The sequence below is a fragment of the Fundulus heteroclitus genome, chromosome 20 (genome assembly GCF_011125445.2).
Source record: "Fundulus heteroclitus isolate FHET01 chromosome 20, MU-UCD_Fhet_4.1, whole genome shotgun sequence".
NCBI classification, from domain to species: domain Eukaryota; kingdom Metazoa; phylum Chordata; class Actinopteri; order Cyprinodontiformes; family Fundulidae; genus Fundulus; species Fundulus heteroclitus.
The window spans coordinates 20,767,832-20,785,858 of record NC_046380.1 but is presented as its reverse complement, the minus strand read 5'-3'; the positions used below and the strand labels follow the sequence as shown (position 1 = coordinate 20,785,858).

The following is an 18,027-nucleotide window of genomic DNA, read 5'->3' as shown; positions in this document are numbered from 1 at the left end:
CTTTAGAGCAGGGGTGTCAAACTAATTTCTATATGGGGCCACTTTGGCATCATGAAGTCATTAAAAGGGCCGGTTGCACGTGTATAGACGATACTTTTCATTTCATAATTTCATTCCAGTTCACATAGTAGTATACAAAATGCACAGTAACATAAAAGTAGCACCCTTAGGCCCAGTTTATACAGTTTATCTATCCAAATTAAAGTTGGTATTGGGGTGAGTTACACTTACAGGAGGCACAGTTTTAGCCACTTTATACACTTTAAAAATATATATATGCCTTTTTTTCTGGCTCTCGAGGGCCAGATAATTTACCTTAACGGGCCGGATTTGGCCCGCGGGCCTTGAGTTTGACACATGTGCTTTAGAGGGTTTAAAAACACGTCGTTTCAGAGCAGCACCCATAAAGAACGGCGAACAGAGTCAGAGAGGCCGCAACGCGTATAATCCTTGCTGCATTCAGCACCAAGTCAAGCAGAAACAAACCAAACCGTCCAGTCTGAGCCTCCCTGCTGCTCAGAAGTTGAATTCCTGAAACTGTTTTTTTTTTTTTTTTTTTAATGCAGCAGGGTGTAAAGTGAAGACAGTAAAGCAGCTTTTTGCCCTGCAGGCGGTCCTTTCATTTCACCTCCTCCTGAAAGGTGTTCACCAACATCTGAGGTAGTCGGCAGATCACAGATGTCTATAATGCTGCCCTCCGCATCAGAGGGGCTGGATGACGGACAGGACTTCCCCACAGCGGCCCCTCACTTTCAGCTCCGCCAGGTGATCTGCTCTGGTGGGCCCGATGTTCAGGATGGCGATGGGCAACTTCCTGTCGCTGGCCGCCAGCAGAAACCTGTATCCTGAATACACCTGCAGGGCAACAGAGGAAGGCGTCTGAAAGGCGGAGCGGAGGGCAAACACCAAATGTAGTCAGGAGGTAGCGGCTCTTTACTTCACCTGCAGCGAGGACCCCACAACCAGCACCGCGTCCGCCTCGGCCAGTCGCTCGTGCACAAACTGCACCACTGCTTTGTTCACCGTGTCTCCGAAAAACGTGACCTCGGGCTTCAGTATCCCCCCGCACCGCTCACAGGAGGGGACCCTGAAGTTCAGGACCTGCTCGTCCTCTAGGAAGACGTCGCCGTCCGGAGCCACAGCTCCTGCCTGAACGCTCCAGTCCGGGTTTAGTGACGCAAAGCGCCGCTGCAGATCCTCCCTCGGCGTGATGGAGCCACAGCCCAGACACGTTACCCTGAGGACACATTAAAAAAAAAAATGCAACAAGTTCTTAAAATCCTCATAGGTGCTGTGGAAATCCTCGCTAAACGCTAAAACCATTCAAAAATACTCTTTAACATTTACATCAGCCTGCAACCACCATGTTTTGCAAAGGTTCTAACCTTAGGAACCTTTTCACACATTATGACCACAAGCTTCAAAGCATTTATTGTCATGAATTGAATAAGGAGAACCCAAATGTTAGCCGGACACAGAGCTGAAGCTTTAAAAAAGGGGTTTATTGACAAAAAGGTCCAGGGAACAAAAGACTTGGCTCCAGGCAACACAACAAGGCAAACTCAAAAAGCAGACGAGCCGAAAGTTAAACGGGCAAACGGACAGGCAGGCTAAACAAAAAACAGAAGGGAAAGAACTCTTACCGGGGAACTTGGACATGGGGATAACACAAGACGTCCTGACAACAAACCAAAAACTAAAGCGGGCTTAAATAGATGAACGGAACAAAAGAGCAGGGCGGGACTAATTAACCAACACAGGTGGAAATAATAAACGGAGCACACAGACTAATAAACCTAAGGTAAAAAGCAAGACAAAGACTGAACAAACACTAGCTGAAATAAAGACCAATACCGGCTAAGGATAAAACTAATACAAAACAACATAACACAGAAATAAATCCTAAAACAGAAAAGTCGACTAACTGAAAATAACCAAAACCACAACAGAACATTACAGAGCCCCCCCCTCAAGGGCGGATTCTAGACGCCCTTACGTCTCTACAAAGAAAACTAAATAAAAGTCTGACCGGGCGGGTGGAGGGGGCTACAGGCAGGAGGGTCAGAAAAAAGACAAAACAACCAAAACAAGAGTCCAAAACAGAAAACAACCCACATCGGGCGAATCCAAACTAACAGAAAATCTTCAAAACAGTTCCCCGAACAGAGAGTCCGGTGGTCGTCCCGGCGGACGACCCCAGCGAATCAGGAAGTCTGGCGGTCTTCCCGGCGGGGGGCCCCTGCGTGAGCGGCTCTCCGGCGGGCGGCCCCTGCGTGAGCGGCTCTCCGGCGGGCGGCCCCTGCGTGACAGGCTCTCCGGCGGGCGGCCCCTGCGTGACAGGCTCTCCGGCGGACGGCCCCGGCGTGACAGGCTCTCCGGCGGACGGCCCCGGCGTGACAGGCTCTCCGGCGGACGGCCCCGGCGTGACAGGCTCTCCGGCGGACGGCCCCGGCGTGACAGGCTCTCCGGAGCCTGACTACGGGCGACCGAAGGGGGAGCCTGACTACGGGCGACCGAAGGGGGAGCCTGACTACAGGCGACAGACGAAGGAGCCTGACTACAGGCGACGGAGGAAAGAGCCTGGCTACAGGCGACCGACGAAGGAGCCTGGCTACAGGCGACTGAAGGGGAAGCCTGGCTACAGGCGACTGAAGGGGAAGCCTGGCTACAGGCGACTGAAGGGGAAGCCTGGCTACAGGCGACTGAAGGGGAAGCCTGGCTACAGGCGACTGAAGGGGAAGCCTGGCTACAGGCGACTGAAGGGGAAGCCTGGCTACAGGCGACTGAAGGGGAAGCCTGGCTACAGGCGACTGAAGGGGAAGCCTGGCTACAGGCGACTGAAGGGGAAGCCTGACTACAGGCGACTGAAGGGGGAGCCTGACTACAGGCGACTGAAGGGGAAGCCTGGCTACAGGCGACTGAAGGGGAAGCCTGGCTACAGGCGACTGAAGGGGAAGCCTGGCTACAGGCGACTGAAGGGGGAGCCTGACTACAGGCGACTGAAGGGGGAGCCTGACTACAGGCGACTGAAGGGGGAGCCTGGCTACAGGCAGCTAACGTGGGGGCCTGGCTACAGGCTGCTGAGGTGGGGGCCTGGCTACAGGCTGCTGAGGTGGGAGCCTGGCTACAGGCTGCTGAGGTGGGAGCCTGGCTACAGGCTGCTGAGGTGGGAGCCTGGCTACAGGCTGCTGAGGTGGGAGCCTGGCTACAGGCTGCTGAGGTGAGAGCCTGGCTACAGGCTGCTGAGGTGGGAGCCTGGCTACAGGCTGCTGAGGTGGGAGCCTGGCTACAGGCTGCTGAGGTGGGAGCCTGGCTACAGGCTGCTAAGGTGGGAGCCTGGCTACAGGCTGCTAAGGTGGGAGCCTGGCTACAGGCTGCTAAGGTGGGAGCCTGGCTACAGGCTGCTGAGGTGGCCACAGGACTACAGACTACAGAGGCCACCGGGCTACAGACTACAGAGGCCACAGGGCTACAGACTACAGAGGCCACAGGTCTACAGACTACAGAGGCCACAGGTCTACAAACTACAGGGCTACAGACTACAGAGGCCACAGGGCTACAGGCTTCAGAAGACCCCGGGCTGCAGGTTTCAGGAGACCCCGGGCTGCAGGTTTCAGGAGACCCCGGGCTGCAGGTTTCAGGAGACCCCGGGCTACGGGCTTCAGGCACCAAAGTCAGACCCTTAGCCACCAGGAGTCTCAGAATCAACTCCTGGAGGGTCTCAGAAAGAGACGTCCAATAAAGTTTCTCCCAGAGCTGGCTGTCCATGAGGGCTATCTGGGGTCTGGACTTGTAAAGAACACCATGAGGCTCTAGGTCTCCAGGGGGTCCCGGTTGTTGCATCCCCTTCTGAGGTCCTGGATGACCGAAGAGCGAAGGATCCCCCTGGGTTCCAACGTCGCAGGTCTGCGACGGACCACTCTGGGTTCCCACGTCGGACGTCAGCGACGGACCCCCCTGGGTTCCCACGTCGGACGCCTGCGACGGACCCCTCTGGGTTCCCACGTCGGACGTCAACGACGGACCCCTCTGGGTTCCCACGTCGGATGTCTGCGACGGACCCCTCTGGGTTCCCACGTCGGACGTCTGCGACGGACCCCTCTGGGTTCCCACGTCGGACATCTGCGACGGACCCCTCTGGGTTCCTACGTCGGACGTCTGCGGCAGCAGGTTCTGCTGGACCCCCTCCTGTGACTTGGGTGACGCCAAGTCCTCCTGGACCAATTCTCGGAACTTGGGCTTGATGGGAGTCGAGGGGTTGGCCAGACCCTCGGAGAGAGACTCGGGTCGGCTGTAGAAAGCCTGTAGTGCAGTCCTATAATGACCCTCAACTTCCTTTAACTTCTTCTCCAGCTCCTCAGAATATTGGATCAGTAGAGCCTCCCTGAGACGTTTGATGATGGGGGCAAAAGTTCTTATTTTACTCTCCAGTGTCAAGTACTCCGAGTCACGGACGCCAGCAGGGGGAGCTGTAGGCCTCTCTACTCTGGGAAGCGAGGAACTCCTGTCTGCTGGACCAGAAGTGGGTCGAGCCAGAGACTCGGCAGTCGGGTGAGGCCGGACTGGCTCATCGGGCGGCTGCCCGCCATTGCTGGATGGGGGGCCGGCAGACGAGCGCTTCCTCCTTCGGCGGCGAGACGGCGGGGCTAGCGGGGAGGCCGGTTCCTCCCGACGGGACGGAACTGCCAGCGAAGATTCATTCGCCTCCGCGTCAGGAGGGGGAAACGGGACCGACTCAGGGAATAAGTCGGGACGGAGCTCCCAGATCATCTCGGCGTCGACCTCCAGAAAAAGGTCCGGATCCGGGATGAACGGCGATGAGGCGGACTGACAGGGTAAGTCCAGTGAACAACAGCTTTGAGAGTGGGAGGATAGTGGTGCGTCGGGCTGAGTGAGCTTAGCTCCTCCAGAAAGGAGATAACGTGTCGGCTTTGGGTTCATGTTCGGGTCAGGACGTAATGTCATGAATTGAATAAGGAGAACCCAAATGTTAGCCGGACACAGAGCTGAAGCTTTAAAAAAGGGGTTTATTGACAAAAAGGTCCAGGGAACAAAAGACTTGGCTCCAGGCAACACAACAAGCCAAACTCAAAAAGCAGACGAGCCGAAAGTTAAACGGGCAAACGGACAGGCAGGCTAAACAAAAAACAGAAGGGAAAGAACTCTTACCGGGGAACTTGGACATGGGGATAACACAAGACGTCCTGACAACAAACCAAAAACTAAAGCGGGCTTAAATAGATGAACGGAACAAAAGAGCAGGGCGGGACTAATTAACCAACACAGGTGGAAATAATAAACGGAGCACACAGACTAATAAACCTAAGGTAAAAAGCAAGACAAAGACTGAACAAACACTAGCTGAAATAAAGACCAATACCGGCTAAGGATAAAACTAATACAAAACAACATAACACAGAAATAAATCCTAAAACAGAAAAGTCGACTAACTGAAAATAACCAAAACCACAACAGAACATTACATTTATGTGATAGATTAACATTATGTCGGAATGTTCAGCATATCTTACTAATAAACATCTAAACAGTACAGCTTGATTTTTTTTGGCTCCCTTTGATCCGGTTCCCCTGAATAAAACCCGGAGCAAACAACCAACCTCAGAAGCCACATGGTATCAAAGTCCAAAGTTATGGCTGGTAGGGCTGGGCGATAAATCGATTTAATCGATTAATTTGAATTTACAATTCTTTAAGATTTCATTTTTGGAAAATCTGGATTTTATTTTGCCAATACACTCATTGGGTTTCCAGGAAGAGAACAGCATGTGATGCTGAATATATGTTTAGGCAAATGTATTGTCAAAATATTGTTAAGTGGAAACTTTTTTTTTTTTACCATAATACGAGGTACTTTATTAACTTTTTTTTTTAAACTTCGTTTGAAGTTCACAAGTGCAGTGAAGCCTGTTCTTAGCGCAATGTGTAATACCACTAGCAGCAAATGTTTTGTCATATTTTCATTGTTTATAATGGCACGGCTGCCATCTTGTTTTACAAGCATGTTTCACAGCTTGTTTTTAGTTGCTCTTTGAATTCAGGTCAACTCCCTGATGAAATACTTGACATAAAAAGCAACCCTAACCCTAACAAAAAGGAGGAAAAAAAATCGATTAATCGGATTTGGTATGATAAAATCGGAGATTTATTTTTTAATCCATATCGCCCAGCCCTAATGGCTGGGTTCTGAAACAACATCTTGTAAAGCTGTTGAGAGCAGCCCTGCTCCTCTGGTTGACGGCGAGCCTCGGAGAGTCCTGCGGCTCGCGTGTAACAATTTGTCAACTTCACAAGCCTGGCCTTCATTGAAGAGTCACAACAACTTAGACGTTGTTCAAAGAAAGCCAAAAGAAGTCCTGTTTGCAGTTCGCCACAAGGCATTAAGGGGGTCACGTGTCAAAAGTGGACGCTCTGCTCACACTACACGCAAAATGATGTGGAATAAAAACCAACACCACTTCCATTTGAAAGCACGGCGGTGGCAGCATCATGGCGCGCAAATGCTTTTCTTCCAACAGGGACCCCGGTCAAAGTTGATGGGAAGATGGTGGATGGAGTTGAATACCGAACGATCCTGCAGAAAAACCTCTTTGAGGTCCCAAAAGGAAAATTGTTGTTCTATTGAACTTTTTATCAACCCTTTTTTCTATCGATCGATATGTGTCAATGGTGAATTGTCGTCCAGCCCTAGGCTGAAAAGTTTGGGAACTCCTAAATCCAGCTGCAAATTGTTGCCAAGACTCATAGGCTGTCCAACTAATCTAATCTGGGTTTAGATGTTTTGCACATAATAGGTAAAAATTTCTTCTTCTTTTTTAAAGAACCGTCTTAATCAAATAATACCTTATTAATCCCAGAGGGGGGTTAATAAAACAAAGTCTCAGACGCTACTGGAAAATGTGGAAAAGTTAAACAGTGGTTAATAACTTTCACAGGACCCTGTAATCCACGAAAGAACTGACTAAACACGGGAGCCGTGACGCAGAATCGCTCCAGCCACCGTTCCCTGCTGGATCCCGCATCTCCGGTCTCTCTGCGCGTCTCCTCACCTGTGGGCGCAGCCGTGGAGCTCCGTCAGCCGCCTCTGCCCCGCCTTGGAGTGGAGCGCGTCCACGTTCTGCGTGACCAGCCAGTGCAGCTTGCCCCTCTCCTCCCAGCGGCGCAGGGCCTGGTGGGCAGAGTTGGGCTGATGGGAGGAGAACTGCGGCCAGCCCACGAAGTTCCTGGCCCAGTATCTCTGGCGGGACCGGGCGCTGCGGGTGAACTCCGCGTACTGCATGGGTCTCCTGTCGGTGCGGGCGTACAAGCCCACGCCCTCCGAGCGGTAATCCGGGATGCCCGACTCCGTAGACAGACCCGCTCCGGTGACGACAAACAAGCGGCTGAACCGGGAGACGAAGTCCTGCAGCTGCTGCAGAGAGCGGGCGTCCGCGGTGCTGCAGGCGGGGACGAAGTCCAGCAGCTTCCCCGCTGGAACGGAGGACGCGCTGCGCACCGGAGGGACGAAGCGCCGCGGCAGCCGCATCTAAACAGAGAGTTTTACCGGCGCTGAAACAGCAAAGTTTAACCAACTAACATTACAAGTATTTCATTAACAACTCACTTTACCTTATGAAGGAGTGAAATGATGCCGCACACAGAGTTAGCGTCAAATCAGAGCCGGTTATATCAGACTGCTGACACAGGAAGGACCCATTTTACTGCAACACCAGACGGCTGCGCAGGAGTCTGGGAGTTGTAGTTTGGGGTTTAATTTGTGCAAAGATCGATAGGGATAGTTTAGGGAGGAGGGAAAAAGGTAATTTTAACGCACACACAGCATTAAAGTGTTTTTTTTGGTTGATCAACCGGGTTCCAAACATCACAGGAACCACTTAGACCACTTTCTCCTTTGTTTTTTTACTGTTTGTTTGTTTGTTTGTTTGTTTGTTTGTTTTTTTGCCAGATTTTCCATCAGGTTGATATCTCTGCACATTTCTATATCTTCAAAAGAAAATACAGGATAAATCTAGACAACAGACATATATTGAATATATTTGGTTTAATAGGCACGTATTTGCCATCTGTCTCTGTTGCTGGTAACAGCATCTAGTGTGTGTCGTGCTTATAAAATTTGTATAAATGTAGCAAATAATGCTGCCTTTACTTTTTAGACAGACAAAACGCATCCTAATGCTCAAAAATAGGATCATGCACATTGCGTAGGACCAATGATACTTTCAACCAATAGTGTCCCTTCCAAAGTTCAAATGAAACCTACACCCTTGATTCCATGTTACATTCTTTATAGTATGGGTTGGTACATTTCAGCCGGTTGTATAACAAGGTATGTTTCTGTGTTGTGTTTTAAATCCGTGCCCCATGTGCCCTCTTTTAACTTTGAGCACCTGCCCCTCCAACGGTCTCTGCACGTACCTGCTCTATAACATCCTTCTTCTTTAACAACTGCATGGTGGTCGTTATCATGCTGAACGAACGACCCCCACCGACCTGTAGTCAGAAGACAGGTCCAAAGTAGAATGCCTTCACCTCCTTTGTCGAGTGTGTGGACGGTGTTCTTCAGGTCACGCTCTGTATTTTCAGCTATTCTGTAGTCTGGGAGTTGGCTTGGATTGTAAATGTGTTCAGAAACAACCCGTGACAGTTCAGTACCCAGCTGCTGCTGTGAGCTTTATCAGCTCGCAAAAACATGCAGCCCAAGACCGCCACTGGTTACACACGGAAACTCGCACAATAATTTCAAGCGGCCACATATGCTTTTCGGCTTTAAATGTTTATTCAATATTTCTCTTCCATTTTTTTTTTTTTTTTTTGAAGAACAGATCAATATTTTTTTTTTAGTTAGAAAGCATCCCATTATGAAAGCAGAAGCGACGGCCTCTTTCCCTTCAGTCTTTTTGCGGCCGTGCTGTGATGGTCTCCAGTCTTTATTAAACCATAAGTTATGAGGACGAAGGACTAAATATCTGAGAAGCTCAGGAAAACATGGTGCCTTTTTTTTTCTTTTATGTGTTTCTTCTATTAGAATATGCTGCACACATCCTGGTTGCAAAACTCCAAGATATCTGTTGTGAGAAAAACAGATTCAGTTGTAATTGTGGGGGGGAAAAGAAATCAACAATCGGCTGGTGTCTCCAGGTGCTCCTACCGGAGTGCGTGCATTTGAAGACGGCCTCCATGTGAGCGTGAAACTCCTCTCCCAGGATGGAGCGGTAATCCATGTGGCTCGTGTGGACAAAACACTGCGTTGCATCTTTGAACAGCAGATCACTTTCCCCGTACTGATGAGAGTCAAAGAGTTTGAACTCTGTGCTTCGGGTGGAAGCCAACGTTTCCTGCCGTTAGAGACAAATAACCCCGTTCAAAATATATATTTGTCTCCAGTCTTTTAAACCGCATCTGATGAATTAGTTATCCTAGCAGGATAAAAGACTGACCTGCGACTTCATGAGGAGGTCGTACACCCTTGAGGTCAGCACAGGCCGCGTCATGATGCTATTAGGCGGGACGACTCCCAGGTTACAGCTTTGCCACTCTGACAGGGTCGCTCGCTGTCCGTCGACGCACAGCAGCTCAAAATCAGACGGCGTCCACCCCTGTGCCCAGCCGCTGGAATTCAAACCTGGTGGATGATAAAACAGAACGTAGAAACACGAGATCAGGTCGTCGGTAACGCTACAGTATGCAACGTGTGTGGCGTCTCTGGCGTCTCACCGAGGATGTTGGCGAGAAGGTTGTGTTGCTCGAGGAAGGCCACGTCACCGTAGCTTTTCCCGCTCTGGTCTCCGACCAAACACCTGAAAAATAACCTCAGAATGGACCCGATCTGTCTGAGGGGGAAATACTGAAACGAGAGAGAAAACTACGGCGTCCTCCACATCTAACTGCTGCTAAACTACGCTAAATATTTCTATTGCAGCAGAATACTCTTACATCAAAGATTAAAAAAGCTTTAAATGGTAGAAAAAAAGTGTAAAAGCATTTGAGTGGCTGGTATGATTAGAAAAGTGCTGCTATGTTTAGTCTATTTAAAAGAATGGAACAGACAGAGAGAAGGCTCTTTGTGTAATCTCTCTAGATTATAGAGAGATGGATTATTAGTCCAGGGTCCTTTTCTACAGAATTTAGGTCAGGAGACTGAGATGTCCATCTTGATTTTGGATTCTCGGGTCAAGCATTTGGGTATCTATCTGAATATACATTTAGACCAGATCACATCGTCTCACAAGGTCTAAATCCAATCCTATGTGACCGAAGCACACAGCAGAGTTTAGCGATCGCCACATGGTTACATTTGTTATGTTAGGACAGAAAAGTCTTTTTCCTGACATATTTTCCAAACAAATGGCATAAAATCTCTAATGGTTGCTATGCAGACTCCCAAGATGTCCCTCTGTACTGCAGCTCTCTATCAGAGAGTTGAGGAGATGTTTTCATCGACTCCTTTTACTGTTTTGTTCACTGTGCATGCTGCCAAGAGTCCTCCTCCATAATCTCTTCTCAGTTATTGTTTTGACTGCAGCACACAGCTACTTACTTAATAGCATGTTCTCTAATCATTCCTGTTTTGAAGCATGGTTAGGACAAAAGATTAATGTGATATTTGTACTCTGTGGAAACAGAAAATTATGGATTTTATTAACCTGTGCTAAAACAGGTAAAGTTATCATAAAAAGCTTCAGTTAGATGTATTTTAAAGTAATTATTGCAGTGATAATAAGTTCATCAAGTAATCATTTTGTAAAATAAACCTGAGAGATGGGATTTTTTCCCCCTACAAACCAAAGGTACTTAGATCTAAGGCTGGATTTCTGGAGGACAAATTTATTTCCAGGTGTTTTTCAGATCTTTACCGTGGCTAGAGGAAAAAAATAACCTAAAATGATTAATTTGTTCAGTCTAAATAGGGCAAATACAACTCGATTAAAGCTAGAAATGTACTAAACCAGGGCCCCCCCCCTGCACCTTAAGGCACCCATGTTTCCATAATAACGCTCGTTGTGGTTGTCCGTGCAGCGTTTGGTCGCCGCCTCGCCGGTGCCTCCCATGCACACTTTGCACAGATTCCCCTGAGCTCCGGGGAGGCAGCCTTTCCAAAACACCGCGTTGTACACTGCACACACATAAAGCGGCAGACTGCAGTGCACATGCGGGCTAAAGGTCATAAGGTTGAGATGAGAGGTTTGTAAAAACTGTACCTTGGGTTGGATCACAGGGGGCGCTGACGTTGTGCTCCTGGCTTAGGTTGTGTCTGTATGGCAGCAGCCAGCCTGCAGGGCTGTACATGTGGCCGTGACAGGAGCGGCGCCCCCCCAGGTTCCCCATGAAGACGTTCCTGCTGGAGCGCTTTGCTACAGCTACAGCCACAGCCGGGGGCAACACTGAAGGGGGGGGGGGGGACGAACATTGGTGGTTTCAGCGTGGAGACGGTGTTCAAATCAGCACAAAAAACAGGCAGTTCAAACCAGACGCCGTTTGTCTCCATCCTACCAGTCGTCTCCAAGTGAGCCGATCCTTCGGCGGGAACGCATTCAGCGCCTGAGAAGATGCAACAAACGATCCATTTATAAACACCTAAGCTAAAACGTGATGATCCGAGCACTGCCACGGCCGACACCTATAGCCACACTGCAAAAAGGGAACTAAAAGTAAGTAAAATTTTCTTGAAATTAGTGTGTTTCCTTGATTTGAGCAGCTAAATAAGACTATTTGCCAATGGAACGAGTATTTTTTTACCCCTAAAATAAGATTATTAGCCGTCCTGCACTTGAAATAAGATGATGGAGATTAATTGTTATTATTTTAAGTGCAAAAATATTCTTATTTTTACCTGCTCAAATCAAGGAAAAATAAACTAATTTCAAGAAAATGTTACTTTCAGTTCCCTTTTTGCAGTGCATTGTGGAGCACAGAACATTTAGAGCACCAGCAAAGCTAAAGATATCCATGAAATTGTAGACATAAACAAAACAGGGTTGGGAGTCCCGTTTCACAGAACATACAAAGTTGTTCATGTTTGATGACGTGTTTTAAAACAATGTTAGATTCCTGCATATGAACTCTATGTTGATATTTTACGATAGGGGCCACCAACATGGTGCCTGTGGGCACCAAGTAGCCCCCCTGAGGACCACATGTGGTGCACAGGTGCCTGTTCTAAATAAAAAGCACCATCCACCAGTGAGCTGCACCTAAAACGTTATTTTATTCCATTACTCTTCCTGTTTGTCCACACTTGCATTTATATGGATTTAAAAATGACACTACTAAATAACAAAGTATGAAAAATATTTTTATTTTACATAACCTTAAGGTGAACTCTGAGACTTAGTCTTTAGTTCAAACGTCAGCACTGTTAGCTTTTCGTATGACGACACCAATAAAGTAGCTCTCAGTTTCAAAAAGGTTGGTGACCAACATATTGACCATGAGCGGAAAAAGATATTTTTTCTCCTCTGTATGGATGGATGTATGGCTTGATGCATAACAGATTAGTGGATTGATCTTGTGGTGGTTCTTGTATGATGTGAAGCTTTTTACGGACTCAGTAAATAATGTATAATAATTCACTTCAGGTCTGAGCGGGTTTATATCTTGCTTTTTTTAATGGTTCTCTCAATCTGAGGTTGTCCTAATGCTAAACAAAAGAATAGAAAATCTTTTTTTGAGTTTTTACATGTGGAACAAAGGCTTTGTGAATCTCAGACTGTGTTTTAAGGTTGAAAGATTGAGTTCATCTTTGAAATCTTAAACTAAAAATAATCAAATGCTGTTCGGAGTCCTTAAATGGTGAAACTGTCCTTCACTTCGGAACCAAAACAGAAGATGTGAATCAGTCGACTCAAGCCATGCAGTCCTTGCAAAGGCAAAGGCAAAGCACAGGGGTTACTCACTCACCATTACCAGAAAAGTAACCTTTTTTCAGTGTCTGTGCCGCTTAAGAATAAGATTTTAAAGATACAGTTATATTCTCTATTTGCTTTTTCCACACCTTGTTAAGACCTGGGTAAGTATGGAAATATTTTCCTCCAGTACCACTGTCCCGTTTTCAATGTGGGAGGTATGGCTCCCCACCCAGGGTGTCTCTATGTCAGGGGGTGAAGAAGGAAGTCAAAAGGACAAGTTTGGGCACAATTTCTGACAGCGAGAGCAAACTGTCACGTAGTTCAAACATTAACGGACACATCAAAGTTTACGAATCATTACAGCCTTACCATAATATTCTGTGACTACTGGAACAAGGCCGCATTTCCCTGCGATGAATGTGTGCGTTGCATCCAGCGAGACGGCGTCCACTTCGTCCCTCTGAGGGAAACGCATCGGATCTTTTAACTTTGCGTCCCGGAAAGGCAATGAAAGTCTCGACGCAGAGTGTGGTTTCGATTACCTACCTTGATTTTCTCGATGCAGTCCCGCATCGACGCAGCCCTGACGCACACCAGCGGGTCGGACTTGATGCTTAGGGCCCACCGCTCGCATTTCTTCTGCTCGGCGTGGCTGATGCAGCACCACCGCACAACGCTGTCCTGCAGGGAGCTTCCTGCAAACACAAACTACCAGCTCACATAGAGAGGGCCGAGGCCGCTTGATCCCGTTCGCCTCGGGAAAATCTACACTGATGGGAATCACCTTCATGGCCGAGTCCTTTGAGGAGCGCGACGTAGTCCAGCCCCATCACCTGGCTGACGTCCACGTCGTCCGGCAGAACGACCAGTTTGTCGGTCGCATCTCTGAAGAGAAGGTCCGCCTCCCCGGAAAGAGACGAGTTGAAGAGTTGGAAGCGCTGCCTCTCTTTTCCCAGTCGACCAAACTGCGTCTGCAGAATTTAATTCAAATATGATTAGAAACCGTCGCCCAAGTCGAGCAAAAGCCAGGTGTCTCAGAGCAAAAGCAGGAACAGACATCCACGTACCTGCACAGTTAACACAAACTTGCGCACGACTTTGCGGAAATTGTGTCTGGTGACCATTCCTCCTCCTGGACCACGGCCCAGATTGCAGCTTCTGTAGCGGCTCAGAGGGGCCTGGGTGCCGTCAGGACACAGTAACCGGAAAGTGTGGCGCTCGCTCTCTGACAAAAAACAAAAACAGACGCTGAATAAAAACTCAAGACAGACAAAAACCTTTGCTGGTCCAAAACGTGTTATTTATTCAACCCCTAAGGCTGCTTTTGTTTTAGTTTCGACACCCATTGTTACATTTAGAATGAAATAAAAGAGAATATATCACTTTGTCTACAGCCACTTCATCCAAACACGACAAAAAAAAGATCAAGATTAAAATGCTAAATCAGAGGGAAAAGGTAGAAAACAACGGAAATCATCTGTCCATGCAACAAGATGGTTTCACTTGACACAATGTCCGGATTTAAGTTGAACACATAAAATTAAAGATGAACTCTTGAAACAAGATAAATTATCTAACATTTTTTTTTTTTATCTTGGTAAAACCCCCCATAAATTGCATTGAAACCCTGAAATGTGAAAACATAACAGATTTATAAACATCTTTGTTCATCCTGTCGGGTCATTAATGCATTCTTGCTTGGAGCAGCAACTGGTGTCCGTTAACTGTAACATTTTGATCAAGTTTTCAGAAAGATTGTTCAACATTTGTCTCCAGAATGCTTTGTTACGTAAAAAAAAGTTTGTTGTCGGCTCAATGACTGCAAGGTGAACCGGGTAAAAGTTACACGGTAAGCCCTCATCATTACCCCACCACCACCTTACAAACCACTGGCTATGCATTGATGTGCTGTGATTGGTTTTCTCTAAACAATGCTGTGCATTTATGTAAAACATCTACTTTAGTCTAAAGGACATTGTTCCAGAGGTCTTGAGGTCCATTCAGTTTTTCATTCAGAGGAGAGGAAAATATGAAAAAATATTAAAACTGATGCAGAATTGGACACTTTACCATGACTAAAGGAAAGCTCTGGTCTGAGTCAAAGCCCAGAGAGATGCTGTGGGGTGAAACAGTCGGATTACAAGAAACCACTCAAACATCGCTCAGCTGAACATTAGGAGTGGGAAAAACTTCAAGAAGACTCTGTTTCCAAGTTAGGGTGTCTTAACTTTATTCTAAGCAGTTGATCTTGACTTTATTGATGCAGTCGGCCGTGCTGGACGCTCGCACACACGACAGCCTGTTACGGCTGCAGTGGGTCGCTGCCTTTTTCCTGGAGACAGGCCTTCTGCAGGTGTTGTGTTTTTCCTTAATTAGTTCTCTGCGGCTTGAAAAGTGGCCGTGCTGCAGCAGAGAAGGTAGCTTCTTACCCTCTCCCTCCTCAGAATCCGTTTGGTTTGTATCTTGTGATTGGGTTTTGTTAGGTTTGTTTTGACATTTGCTTATTTCTAGTTGGTTAAAGGTTTTGTATTAATCTATTTTGGTTTCTCATTTCAGTTATTCATTCTTCCAAGTTTTATTTCTTTAATATAATTTAATAAATTCCAATTTCATTGAATCATAAAATCCTCGTGTGGTCTCCATTAATGTTACCCCACCAAAGGGGCCTGGTGGACGTAACAGTTACTATCTTTGTTCATAAGTAAAACACAGTTGATCTGTAATCTGTTTAAGGAAATTATTACATTTTCCAAAAATAAAACAAACTGATTAGACATGAACATGTGAACATTTCTTTTGAAAAAAAAAAATATGTAGGGTCTTAATATGAACATCTACCTTTTCAAAGGGATACAGAAATTTTCATGAATACGTTGCTCTATTCTTTCCATAATGTGAATGAAAGATGTCTTCCAAACAGTCATTGTCATTTTGATCAGAAATGTTATTCAAATTGTTTGTTTTTGTCTGTTTAGTATCCAACACCCCGGCCATCAGAAAATCCGACTAAATTCACTACAGAAGAATAAATATGTAAAAAATAAAAGGCAGTTATAGCTTACCATCAATACTTTCAAGTGCTAAATGATCCACAAATGCAACATCACCTGCACCGCTCCGGAGACATCTATAGAAACCAGGGGGGAAAAAAAAAAAAAACTATAAAAACTTTTTACTGAATTCTTTGATGGTCACTTTCCATTATAAATTGTAACGCAGCAGGTCGTGAGGGCTGCCTGTTGCTCGGGCTGACCTGAGGGCGCCCTGGTTGTTGTAGAAGGGCTCACTGTGTGACGTCTCACAGAAGTAGTTCTTCTGGCGAATGTAAGACTTCTGGCCTTGGCACAGAGCGCACAGTGGAGGCGCCATGGTGGCAGCGCCGGGAACACAGCTAGCCCCGAAAAAGGAGCCAACATCTGCAAGAGGGAAGGAAAGAGACTGAAAATTGAATCACAGGCTCCTCCAGCGTTTATGGTAAAATGTCCTACTTTTATGACTCATATTCCTAAAGGTCTTTGTCCTTTTTTGTTCATTTTTTGACGCGTTAATAGAAAACATATCAGGAAACAAGAGGACGGATGGACAGGCGGGTGGAAAGAAGGACAACCAGATGAACAAATGGACCAATGGATAAAAGGATGGATGGATGGACCTTTTCTGGACTGGATAGGAACAACGTTCTCACCCTGACCGAGAGGGTTCTCCTTGCTCCAGCTCAGGTAGTTCTTGGACAGCAGGAACCCGAGCGGGAGGCTCCACCCCGAGGTCCACCGGGCCCCGCTGTGACAGCTCCTGAGGCCTCGCAGGGACCGTACGTCCAAGCTCCTGTTCGTCACAACGGCAACGGACAGGATGCAGCCTCCTGCGGACGAACCGGCAGACAAACGATCTTTTCGGGCCTCAAGTTAGGCGGAGGAAACGGCATGAAGCACGTCAGGAGGAGGGTAGAACAAACCTTACCGTCGGCGTAAACCTCTTTAGCGATGGCAACGAGGTCAAACTGCTTCACGGCAGAATAAACCTCTCCTGCATCTAAAGACACTACATCTGCACGGTTGGCCTGAAAGGACAATGGATTATGAAAATGGTTTATGAAAGCACTTCATGAACCAGTCTCTATCTCATCTGTGTCACAGCGGCTGGTGTTGCTCCCTGAAAACGATGATCTGAAGGATGGCTCACCTTGACTTTATTGATGCAGTCGGCCGTGCTGGACGCTCGCACACACGACAGCCTGGCAAAAGATGCAACAGCAGCCGGCGGCAGCACTGCCACCAGGGCTTTGGCCAGCTCTGCACACTTCCTCTGTTCAGGATCTGAGACGGTGCACCAGCGCATCTTCTTACCTGTCATACAAGCAGGCCTGTGACGTAACATGCTTCCCCTGTGACCACTGGTCAACTTTAAGCACATCTCAGCTTAGGTGGACTCAAAGGTAGCATTTTAGGACAAAACTACCTTTATATATATATATATATATATATATATATATATATATATATATATATATATATATATATATATATATAGATAGATAGATAGATAGATAGATAGATAGATAGATAGATAGATAGATATAGATATATATATACAGGACTGTCTCAGAAAATTAGAATATTGTGATAAAGTTCTTTATTTTCTGTAATGCAATTAAAAAAACATGAAATGTCATACATTCTGGATTCATTACAAATCAACTGAAATATCGCAAGCCTTTTATTGTTTTAATATCGCTGATTATGGCGTACAGCTGAAGAAAACTCAAAAATCCTATCTCAAAATATTAGAATATTTCCTCAGACCAAGTAAAAAAAAATATATAACAGCAAAACAAAATCAAACATTTGAAAATGTCCATTAGTGCACTCAGTACTTGGTTGGGAATCCTTTTGCACAGATTACTGCATCAATGGGTCGTGGCATGGAGGCAATCAGCCTGTGGCATTGCTGAGGTGTTATGGATGCCCAGGATGCTTCAATAGCGGCCTTTAGCTCATTTGCATTGTTGGCTCTGGTGTCTTTCAGCTTCTTCTTCACAATACCCCACAAATTCTCGATGGGGTTCAGGTCAGGGGAATTGGCAGGCCAATCAAGGACAGTAATGCCATGGTCAGTACACAAGTTACTGGTGGTTTTGGCACTGTGGGCAGGTGCCAGATCTTGG

The 18,027-nt window shown here is 46.9% G+C and overlaps 2 protein-coding genes across 2 annotated transcripts in view; both read right to left on the bottom strand.

Moving 5' to 3' along the window:
- Positions 1–540: 540 nt before the first annotated feature.
- sirt4 (sirtuin 4) lies at positions 541–7,755 on the bottom strand. The gene is made up of 4 exons (XM_012872698.3): positions 7,627–7,755; positions 7,068–7,543; positions 943–1,237; positions 541–855 (listed from the first exon to the last, which is right to left on the bottom strand). The coding sequence occupies exons 2-4, from the start codon at positions 7,541–7,543 to the stop codon at positions 703–705; spliced, it is 924 nt and encodes a 307-aa protein (XP_012728152.2). The 5' UTR covers positions 7,627–7,755; the 3' UTR covers positions 541–702.
- A 1,068-nt stretch (positions 7,756–8,823) lies between these two features.
- Positions 8,824–18,027, bottom strand: part of zgc:172271 (PBP2_transferrin domain-containing protein) — a 12,224-nt gene continuing 3,020 nt past the window's right edge. The window contains exons 2-17 of the mRNA XM_012872685.3: positions 17,046–17,209; positions 16,824–16,923; positions 16,549–16,725; positions 16,117–16,279; positions 15,926–15,990; positions 13,931–14,088; positions 13,648–13,834; positions 13,410–13,558; positions 13,233–13,323; positions 11,509–11,556; positions 11,217–11,399; positions 10,984–11,131; positions 9,733–9,815; positions 9,456–9,640; positions 9,167–9,353; positions 8,824–9,083 (exon numbers count right to left, since the gene is read on the bottom strand). Coding sequence (XP_012728139.2) covers positions 9,040–9,083; positions 9,167–9,353; positions 9,456–9,640; positions 9,733–9,815; positions 10,984–11,131; positions 11,217–11,399; positions 11,509–11,556; positions 13,233–13,323; positions 13,410–13,558; positions 13,648–13,834; positions 13,931–14,088; positions 15,926–15,990; positions 16,117–16,279; positions 16,549–16,725; positions 16,824–16,923; positions 17,046–17,209 — 2,132 coding nt within the window. The 3' untranslated portion in view covers positions 8,824–9,039. The remainder of the gene's footprint in view (positions 9,084–9,166; positions 9,354–9,455; positions 9,641–9,732; positions 9,816–10,983; positions 11,132–11,216; positions 11,400–11,508; positions 11,557–13,232; positions 13,324–13,409; positions 13,559–13,647; positions 13,835–13,930; positions 14,089–15,925; positions 15,991–16,116; positions 16,280–16,548; positions 16,726–16,823; positions 16,924–17,045; positions 17,210–18,027) is intronic.

Excerpts from the sequence above, each read along its gene's own strand:
- sirt4 (XM_012872698.3), bottom strand. The coding sequence starts at position 7,543 with ATGCGGCTGCCGCGGCGCTTCGTCCCTCCGGTGCGCAGCGCGTCCTCC. Across the intron at positions 1,238-7,067 it reads CTCCACGGCTGCGCCCACAG|GGTAACGTGTCTGGGCTGTG; the intron begins GTGAGGAGACGC and ends ATGTGTCCTCAG. Across the intron at positions 856-942 it reads TTGTGGGGTCCTCGCTGCAG|GTGTATTCAGGATACAGGTT; the intron begins GTGAAGTAAAGA and ends GTTGCCCTGCAG.